Source organism: Pistacia vera, unplaced genomic scaffold (genome assembly GCF_008641045.1).
Source record: "Pistacia vera cultivar Batoury unplaced genomic scaffold, PisVer_v2 Contig1409, whole genome shotgun sequence".
In the NCBI taxonomy this organism is placed as follows: Eukaryota; Viridiplantae; Streptophyta; class Magnoliopsida; order Sapindales; family Anacardiaceae; genus Pistacia; species Pistacia vera.
Genome location: NW_022195477.1, coordinates 1 through 10459, shown reverse-complemented (window position 1 = coordinate 10459; position 10459 = coordinate 1). Strand labels below are relative to the sequence as shown.

The following is a 10459-nucleotide window of genomic DNA, read 5'->3' as shown; positions in this document are numbered from 1 at the left end:
AATCTTTTCGTTGCTATAGAGAAAAACTAAAATAGGGATAAAACACAAAGAAAGAAGAGAGAAATGGAGAATGAAATGAAACGAACAGTTGCCTTAACACTTTTATTGACAAAAGTTGTCAAAGTTTACGCGTGGCAACCTCCGATTGGTCATCGAATAGTGTGACTCCATTTTCCTGCCCAAATTCAGAAGAGAGCTCTCAGTCGTACACGTATCGAGAGATGAATTATTCAGCTTCACGTTACCTATTCAAGGTTCGTGGCCACCATGTCATGCATCTACCCATGGAAATGCTAACCACTCGCTTGGTTCACCCAACCGAGTGGAGTTATCGTCGGACGTACTAACTATTTAAACTCGGCTCTCTGGCCTTGTGACAAACGCTGCCAAAGCAAAACACAACTCCACCCTCTCGGTCAGCCCGACCGAGTGAACTAGCCACTTGCTTGGGAGTGCACATACATCTACTCATTAGGATTCAACCAATCAGCCGAAGGCACCACCCCCAGAATGACCCTAACGTATTCCACTCGATGCAATACATTGACTGCTAACACCTTCATAGGATTGTTCGCACATCCTCTCACTCGGTTCGATACACCGAATGTTAACACCTTCATGTGATAGTTCGCATATCCTCTCACTCGGTTCGATACACCGAGTGAGGACACCTTCATGGGACGTTTCACACATCCTCTCACCCGGCTTGACATACCGAGTAAGGACACCTCTAGTAGATTCTTTCATGTTTTCCCTCAATCTGATGCACTGGGCGAGGTCTTCAAGGTTTTGGTTAGATACGTTGAGTGAGGGCATGTTTGTGTTTCACCTCTACCCAACCACTCGGCTTGGTATACTGAGTACATCACCTATAATAAAAGCTATACTATTCAATTTTGCGAACAAAGAAGTAGCACATTCACATATTCAACCAATTGGTCACGAAGGACGACTAAGAACACCTTCACGCAACATCTACTCTCTAAGCTAAGCACTCTTTAACTTAGAGAGTGGGGGCAAACTGTTAGGGCCAAAAAATATCCTCTGCCAAAATAGGTCCAAAGATGAAGACACGAAGCCATGGCCTAATTCCGATCGGGGTCGCAACTGAGTTTGCATATTAGATCTGCTCAGCACACCTACCCTGTTGCTCACTACTTGAGCCCAATCAACAAAGGCCCCGACTCGTTTATGCCTCATCATCAGCTTGTCTGTGCCCAAGCCTTTTGATCCAAGATCACCTATTAGACCTAGGGTTTACTTAGATCCCAAGGTTACCTACTTCTTATTTTGGTACTATTCGGATTCTACCAAAGAGATCCATTACTATCCTAACTCGTCTAAGATCCGTATCTTAGACCAATGATAAGAGTGTAATTTATATATTTTTATTCCTTCCATATTATGTTTTTTGTTATGTTTTATGCCTAGTTGAGTTGATTAGAGTTTATTTTGTAAGTTTGGCATATTTGGATAGACTTTATGAAATAATTGAAAAAAGATTAGGAAATTCCATATTTTTGTTATTTTGACCAATGCTGCGGTTTTCAGGTTTTTCATGGAGTCAAATTTCTCGATTACAAAAGTGTTCTTTAGAAAAAGTAAAGTAGACAAATCAAGCATTCTAGGAAGGTATTATGGGCGAGAATCCAAGTTCGTTTGGGCCCTCATTAGTTGTTGCAAAACCAGACCTGGAATCCCAGTCGTGGAAGGATTTTCTGGCTAAGTATCGAGTCTTCAAATGGGCCTAACTGGAGCTTCAGATATCGAAAGAAGGTGATTCACAAGCCCAAATTCATCTACACGTCTAGGACTACAACTTTTATGAAGTGACCAAGCCCAAAAGAGTTCTTTTACATTGCGAGAATCCTGGTGCAAGCTGGATTACGAATTCTGTTTTCCATATCTGATAAGATTTTGACAGTTTTGAATGTCTATCATTTAGCAAAGATCTAGGAAAGTAATTTCCGTGATTCCTGGGGAAAAATTAAGGAAAAAACACATTATTTATTTATGAGTTGTTAGGTTAAACAGGGGAGAGCAGCAGTGGAGTTTTGTTTTTAGTTTTTTACTTTCTACGTCAATATGTGTGGCTAATCTTTCTTCTTTAGTTCAAGGGGATTTTGAAGCCTGAATTCATGTCATTGGTGTAACTTAACTTCAGTAACATTGTTCTCAATCTCGTTTTTATTGGAATTGTTTATGTTATTCTGTTTTAATTGTTTATGAATTTTGTTTGGGTGATTTAGTAATGGCCTGCTAAATTGTTTAATCGGAATTTTATCTGTTAGAATTAGGAATTGTGATATGTAATTGTCCTCTTTCTATTCAGTGAGTGACACATGATGATAGATGATTACGGACAAGTTTTCAGTCTGTCACCTTGAATAACATACCCTAAGTTAAATAATCCGATCTTGCGTGATTGTTGCTTGGATTGATCTATTTTCCTAATTCTTAAGGCTGCCATTGAATTAAACTTAGAGAGCTTATTCTAGGTTGTTCAAGGGTTAGGATCTAGTTGAAGAGCTTATTTCAGTAGTGACAATTAAGGTAAAATTCGGGTAATCGAGCTTGTTGTTTTCTAGGGTAAATAATTCCACAATAACGAGATAGAATAATGTTACGGTTAGTTCATGTCTAATGCATGTTTAGGTGGATCTTGAACCGAGAACTAGTTGTTTTTAATTTGATATTTTCTACCATTGGAGATTTATTTGTTTCACTTTAGATTGCATTGATTACAACCCATTTCATTATTCTGTTGTCGTGTTTACTGTTTAGGATTTTATTTTATTTTCCTGTTGTCTTCGTTGTGGTTATTGGCATAGAATATAGAATTTAATCGAATCATTCCCTGTGGGATCGACCCTTGCTCACCCTATATACAATTTAGTAGTTAGGTTAGTAAGGTTAATTAATATGGTGCATTCGTCACGCCACCAACCAACTAGGACTCCCTCTCCTACTAAGGTAAGGGAATCAAAATCCTTCATATTCACTAAACCTCAACCTCCAAAGGACTCATAGTCCTACTAGGACTCGAAGATCCTACAGTTGCTATTTAAACAGAAGTCAACCCTCTCACAGGGAAAAAAACATTACACCTTCTAATCCCGTAGTTCTCACTCTTGAGAACCTCGCATCTAGACTTCTGGTAACCTTCTCTTTCCCTAACTCTCACTAAATTAGCCTCATTTAGCCTTGCTGACTTGAGCGTCGGAGTGTCTACGGCAAACACCACCCCCGGTGTTTTCCATTTACTTCACACTTGTTTTCTTGCGTGTGTAGGTACAGCAGATTGCTTGTGGCCCCAACCTCAAGGGATCAGACCCTATTTCCGTAGCGGTAGATTTTTTGCATCTAGAGATTGTAAGTCAAATGGGTCCAAAACTTTGTCTTTATGGAGTTTTGCTATTCAAGTCTGATTCACATGACCAAGTCTATAGTGCCAAAGATAAGTTTGGTTCAGATTGCCACGTTTGGGTTTCTTGTTTTCAAGATTAAGAATTTCTTTATTATTTAAATCAAGAACATAAAGACCATTATGTAATCTAGTAGTTCCATAATGAATACCATTCAAACTAAAAAACATCGATCCATTAGCAATCATAAAATGATATCCATAATCGTCCAAAGTGGACACAAAAATAATCCCGGCTAGTTTAATAGGTTTAACCGGGACCCGGGAGCTTCACCGGACCAAGTTAACATTTTTTCTATTCACCCAAAACCCTAGAATTTGGGATGATGATCGACAAACAATTGAAGGTTGGGTTGTTAGGGATTTTGAAGAGAAAGTGTCAGTGAGTACAATGATGACGACGAAGTTGATTTCCAATGAGTGAATCAACTGGAAATTAAAAAAAAAAAAAAAAACCTCTAGCGGCAACAACCAACGGGGGTAGGGTGAGGTGGGTTTTGGTTAGGAAGAAGAGGAGAGTATTTTCAGGGTGATAGGGAGGTTTGTCGATGTCGACGTCGGTGAGATCTGGCTTGGAATACCGACACCAACGTCGATGGGATTTGACTGAAATTGAACCGATTTCAGCTAGATTTTGGGTAGATTTTCAGGGGAATAGGCTCAAGGGAGGATTGGGATTGCATTTGGGGTGTGGTCGCCGCCAACCAATCGTCGAAAGATTTGTATTTGGGGTGTGTTTGCTAAATTTCAAATCTATAGAGACTTAACGTAATTTTTACGGATGTATTTGTTGAATTTTAAAAGTTTTGTCACCTGGTTTGACCAGCCGATTAATCCGAGACCCGAAAAATTTGCCGAGTTTTACCTCGGTTTGGGTTTTAAAACATTAGTATTCATCTAACCAAACATAAGTTCATGAAAAATTGAATTGAATCCAGGGATCGTACAAAATCGGTGGATTTTAAAATCCCTCAATCCAAATGAGGCCTTAAAAATAAAATTGAAACTAAAAGGATTAAAAGAAAAATTAGAACTAGTAGGGTTGAAAAAAATATTTAATAGGGTTTTAATTAAGGTTAAAACGGCGTCGCTTTTGTAGGAAACAGATCGCTTTCTACAAAATTTCACTCTCTCGTATGATTGAATCAGGCTTCTTATCTTTAGCCCTGGTGGCTGCGGCGGCTCTTCTTCGAGGTGGCTTCGTTCTCTTGTGGCGGCTATAGCGGCGGAGGCTTCAATCCGAGCTGTTTTGATTTTATTTTGAAGGTAATTTTTCTATAAATTTGATTCTTTATTTCTATCTCGCTTGTTGATTGGTTCGCCACCGTGGCTTTATTCTTGAATTTTCTTTTCGATTTCAGTTAAATCCTTTAAAACTCGTTAGCTAAATTTTCGATTTATAATTTCTGATTTTTTTGTTAAAAGAAATGTATTTATTCTTTTTGTCTTTCAATTAATGTCAGTTCATATTTGTTAGTGGAATTTTCGATTCTTAATTTCTGGTTTCTATTGAAGTAAATTTATTTATTTTTTTAATATTTGAATAAATTTCTGTTTATTCTCTGTTAGACTGAAGCGGAAGATTCAATTGTGCGAATTGTAGTAGATTTCCTTTACCTCTACCTCTCTGTTAATTTTTTAAAGATCACATTTTGGAAAAATTCTTTTTCGCGTTTCTACTTTCCTCACTGATCACATTTTTGAACTATAGTTTTTCATGTTTGGGATAATTAATTAATGGTTGAATAATTTGGTATTAAGTGTTATAAGTTTATGATGCACAACCCATGTATAATAAGAGAATCGAGGGCGTAGTTATATCGGTCCTCAGATAGTGAAATTCATTGCTGGGTAGATTCCGACCCACATGAAGGGCGCATTACGATCTAGGCACCCTCCAGAGCATGGTATCAAGTGTTATAAGTTTTGATGCGCAAACCATAGAAAATAAGATAATTTGTAACTATAGTTATTTTAAGTTAGTGAAATTCCTTGTCAGGTAAGTTCTGTCCCGCAAGAAGGTGTTACAAGGCGTTATGATCTAATCACCCTCTCAGAAAGAGGCTCAGCGAACTAGACTTGCACCGAGAAACTATTATGCTGATTACCAAACTTGATATGTTCATATAATTAACATTGCCGATTTTACCTTGTCTTTTTTTAAATTTAGGGAAAAGAAATCAAAATTGATAGGGTTAGAGAAAGGAGAATCCTTGTTTTGTGATGGCTGCTTCTTCAAAAGCTCTCATTCCCGAAACTCTAACTGGGAATGAAGATTGGACCATTGTTTTACCTCGTCGTGGCAAGCAAAGAAGAAATTCACCTAGAATTATAACTCCAAAAGAACAACAAAAACCATGGTGCCCTAGTGAAATTGAATCTGATCCTCACAGAGAATCAATGTTATTTCAAAGGATGCTGAACTGTATTAAGAAAATGGAGAGCTCTCAATTCTATCAAAATTTTGTTGATCAAATCCAAACTCCAGAAGTCTTGAGTTACTTTTATAGTGTTTTGGGTTCTGAATTGAATATGCAAATGGTGATATATGGTATTGGCAGCATTGAATTCTATGAACCCCCTCGATTGCAGCTTAGCCTTGCAATCTTAATGAAAAGAAAGTTCAGTTGGGTTGGCGACATAGAGGTATTTGATCCTATTCTTTCTGCAACTGAAGCTCGGGTTTTGGAAGCCCTTGGTTGTTCGGTTCTATCAGTCAACGAACAAGGTCGCCGATGTGCTATGAAGCCAACGCTTTTCTTCATGCCACACTGTGAAGCAGAGTTGTATAACAATCTTTTGCAGGCAAATTGGGGAGCGATGTTAAAACACATGGTAGTGTTTGGAAATAGCTTTGAGATGTACCACCAGCATGTCACAGAGTTTAAGAGCTCAACTATCGTCAATACAGCCAAGCATGTTTTAGCTGTTCGAAGATTCTCAAATGAATTCGGCATCGATGTTATTTCAGATGATTATTTTGCAGCGTTTCATGATTCAGGTTGGCATTTCTTCAACCCTGATCTTGGAATTGAACTGCAGTTAATATAAATTTGATGAAAATGGATTCAACACATTCTTTGCTTTCCACCTTAATGGAAATGATTCTGTTGTGTAATTGTCTGTATGCTGAAAGATTGAATCAGTATTTATATATTTTTTCCTCATTATTTATAAGTCTATTTATTATATGGTGTTTGTGAAATTTGTGGGTTGATTAATGCCCCTCTGTGATTATGTTTAATGTGTGGTCAGATGGTTTTAGATACAAATATTCACTCCCAGGCTTTGATACATGCACATTAAGACAGTATTAGGGTCATTCTGAAGCAATTTATTATAAATAATAAATGGAAGAAATGTCCATTTCAGTAATACCCTATATAATAGTTTTCATACCAACCCTAATCTCAACATCAGATTGGATGTTGTTTTGAGCAATTGTGGTTGTTAATATTTTTGGTACTATGCGTTATATTTGTACGGTCCCAACAAACACACCCATAAGTATAGATAATTACATTTACCCCCCTGTAGTTTAAAACTCCTATAGAGTCCCTCATTCTAATAGAAACCCAATGTAAGGGTAGAACGGATAACTCACTCATACACATGGGAAAAACAGGTAATTCATTTTTCTCTGCATAAGAATGTTGTTTTAAAGTTAAGCTTGTTAGTTAGAAGGGCTTAATTTGTAGTATTTCAGAGGTCAAGACCTTGACCTATTGGACCAAAAATCAGGATTCAGTCTCTCTCCCCATAAATAGGATTGGGTGCAATGAAGATTCTGTTATTATCAACTCAAATTTATTTAAGATCTGATGGGTATAAATCTAATGGGAAATTAAGTTTAGAGGTAACAAAGCCATAAATATGGCTTGTGTTTATATAATTTTCAAAGAGTAGCTTCTTTCTTTAGTTTGATTTAGAGAATAATGTGCTTGACATCATCTTATTTTTAATATTTTTTGTTGAAATTGATTGTCTTCTTAAATTTGAGCATTTTCATTGAATTTTTCTATTTATTTTGAAGGCAAGCCTCTTTCATGTTGGGACTTATCCCTTTAACTAAGACCTCCTCCAAAATTTAGATTTTGTTAAGAAAAATCTTCTTTCTAACAATGTATTAATATCCCTATTATGAGCAGTCCTTGCAATTTCATTTCAAGCAAAGCAATCTAATGAATTGTACCTATATAGAGCATTTTAACACAATATTATCTCAATTGCTCCACTACCTTAGCGTATTGGCATGAAAGCATGATTCATTAACAGCAAAAATGGCAAAAGCTTTATCTCATTCACCCACAAAAGATTGTTAAGTTTCAAGCACCTAGTGATTTTCAAAAACTACTGTTCTCTCTCTAAAATTACCAAAATTCCCTTAAAAAAAACTCTTGTAAAAGTACAAAGAACCGTTAATAGAGCGTACTTGATTTTGATAGTCTTTGAAAAATCGTAAAGCCACTTCTGACTTAGCAATCTTTCAAAAGGTGAATGAAATAAACCCATTGCAAGATAGACCCATCAAGTTCCATTTCGCCATCAAACTGCTCTTTCTACGCAGTCACTACAAGCACTAAACAATCTAATTGCCCTTGAATCCACCAATAATAAGGAAAGAGATTCTTCATAAACTTTCTATTCTACACCCCGCGGCTCTATATACATTTGCAATTAGAGAAACAAAATAATTAGAAAATATATTTCTTCAATAATGTGAAAGATAACAAATAAAATTGTGGCTGCTAATGGCATTCCTAAATTTAACCAACTGTTTTAGTGTATATTCAACTATACAACTGAAAAATAAGTATAACAAAGATATCAGCCTGCGTGGACACTTTTGGCAGTTAATGTAGCCTATAGTTTTGTTCTTCTGTTGTCGATAAATAGACCTGAACATTTTTCCGGCAGAACAATAAAAAGTATACATGCATAGAAAGGCCTTTTATTGAAATCAGATTACCCAGATTTTGTCCTTAAATAGTATTCACCAACTGACACGAACACAACCCCAGTTCTATAGCAAGCTGATTTTCGATGCAATTAACCATTATCTGCAAAGAGACAAGGGAAGAAAGGTTAGCGAGGCAAGTATTTTATGTTGCTATAATATCATGAAATGGTATTTTCACAAGATTAGCATTTGATGGACTGTCACGCAAAAGCGGATTAAGTGAACGACGACACAAACCTTGTCATTTCTATGTTGAAAATCGGACTTTAAATTAGAATGATCCCTTGATAGCAAGTAAATCTTCACGCCTTGCATGAACTATGTTTCCTTAAACTCAAAGTACACAATGCATACCCATACAGACATCATTAGAGGGAGTGCTAACCTGAGTATAATGCAAGAAAAGCGTCTGAGTCGAATGGTAGAGCAGGTCTCACTAAGCTGATTTTAAACGACATTTTTGATATCCCATGGAAACTCTCACCACCAAGGATGACCTGCATTTGTAGGAAAGTATTTATAAAGAACATATTAGGATAATGCAGGCAAAAAATTAGTAGTTAGTATTAGCTGGCGTCTAAACTCGGTGATTTAAAAATTTGTCAAATCCAATCTGCCAAATAAATCGCGGCAAGGGTTAAATTAAAACAGGATAACTATATTAGATTGATAACATAACTCGATACAACTCATATAACTTGTTTACATATTCAGCCCACTTACCTGTTTTCCAAAAGTTCGACTTGTCAGTACAAATTCAAGCCACTCAACCTTTTTATACAAATCTGACCCCGTTTAACCCATTTGTACAATGTATACAGAACATCAGTACAAGTTTAATAACATACAGCTTCAGCAAACTTCATCCATTCACAGAAAATCCAATCTACTTCACTAATTTTTTGTTACAAAGTAAATAATTTTTTATAATAAATAATACTACGCATACAAAGTGTGTATACAAAGTTTTTGATACAAAGTGATGTGTCATTGCTCTTCTATTGACATGTCATTCAACTTTATGTATTGTGCATTTATTTAAGTTGACTTCTATATTAATTCATCCTTTTATTTTGTACCACGTCAATTTCTATAAAAGATTTCATATGACTTTTTGTACATGTAGTATAAATAATACTATACATACAAAGTGTGCATACAAAAACTTCATACAAAGTGATATGTTATCAAATGAATGGATAGATTAATATAAAAAGTCAATAAATATATGTAATAAATGAGGTTGAATGACTTGGCAATATAAGAATTATGCCAAGTCACTCTGGATAAAAATCTTATGTGCAGTTTGTATGTGTAGTGTTATTCTATGTAGTATTGTTCATTGATAATATACATACAATTTTAATGACAAGAAAATAACACATAATTGTTCTCTACAAAAATTCCGTTGATTTAAATTACAATGATATCCGCCACCTTATTAACGTTATAATTTACTTATATATTAAACCAATTATAAATAAGTTGACACATCACAGTAAATTATCCATGTCAGTGAACACCTTGGGGCTAAGAGATGGGTTCAACCCAAGCAGCACATTTATTTAATGAAATTGACACGTAGAGTCAACCCTAACACACTTACATAATCCTTTTACACAGAGACAACAGAAGCTAGCTTCCATCGTGCAATCAAAGAAATTATTTATAAGAGATCGAATAATGTCTACTTCTTGGCTTTGTTCAAAAACATTGTATGCAAACATGATCTTTGGTCGATTAGAATTTTTCCAAAACTGAAGGCACACTTCAGACACATACAAAAAATGTGGCATGCAATTACTAATATTTTATAAGATACCATAAATGGCCAAGCTTAAATAAACAGCAACTATTCAATAAATCAAACCGTAATTATTTAAAGCAGCTTACCCCGTGGCATCATGGTGACAGGAAGCAATGGATAACCAATTGCATCCCTAATATAGTGTTCCTGGACATAACAGTCATAGTTTTAGCTCTAAGGATAGATAATACAAACTATGAGTAGCCATTCTATTACACATCAAGACCCAAAATTACAAACATTACTCAGGAAAAAAAAAAAAAAAAAA

General features: G+C 35.7%; 1 protein-coding gene across 1 annotated transcript; it reads left to right on the top strand.

Annotated features, from left to right (window-relative positions):
- Positions 1-4520: 4520 nt before the first annotated feature.
- On the top strand, positions 4521-6613 carry LOC116123256 (protein SENSITIVITY TO RED LIGHT REDUCED 1-like). The gene is made up of 2 exons (XM_031409049.1): positions 4521-4690; positions 5595-6613. Exon 2 carries the CDS (start codon positions 5648-5650, stop codon positions 6473-6475), a length of 828 nt encoding a protein of 275 aa, XP_031264909.1. The 5' UTR covers positions 4521-4690; positions 5595-5647; the 3' UTR covers positions 6476-6613.
- The last annotated feature ends 3846 nt before the right edge of the window (positions 6614-10459 follow it).

What these genes read in the sequence shown, in the direction of transcription:
- LOC116123256 (XM_031409049.1), top strand. Translation starts at nt 5,648, where the DNA reads ATGGCTGCTTCTTCAAAAGCTCTCATTCCCGAAACTCTAACTGGGAAT.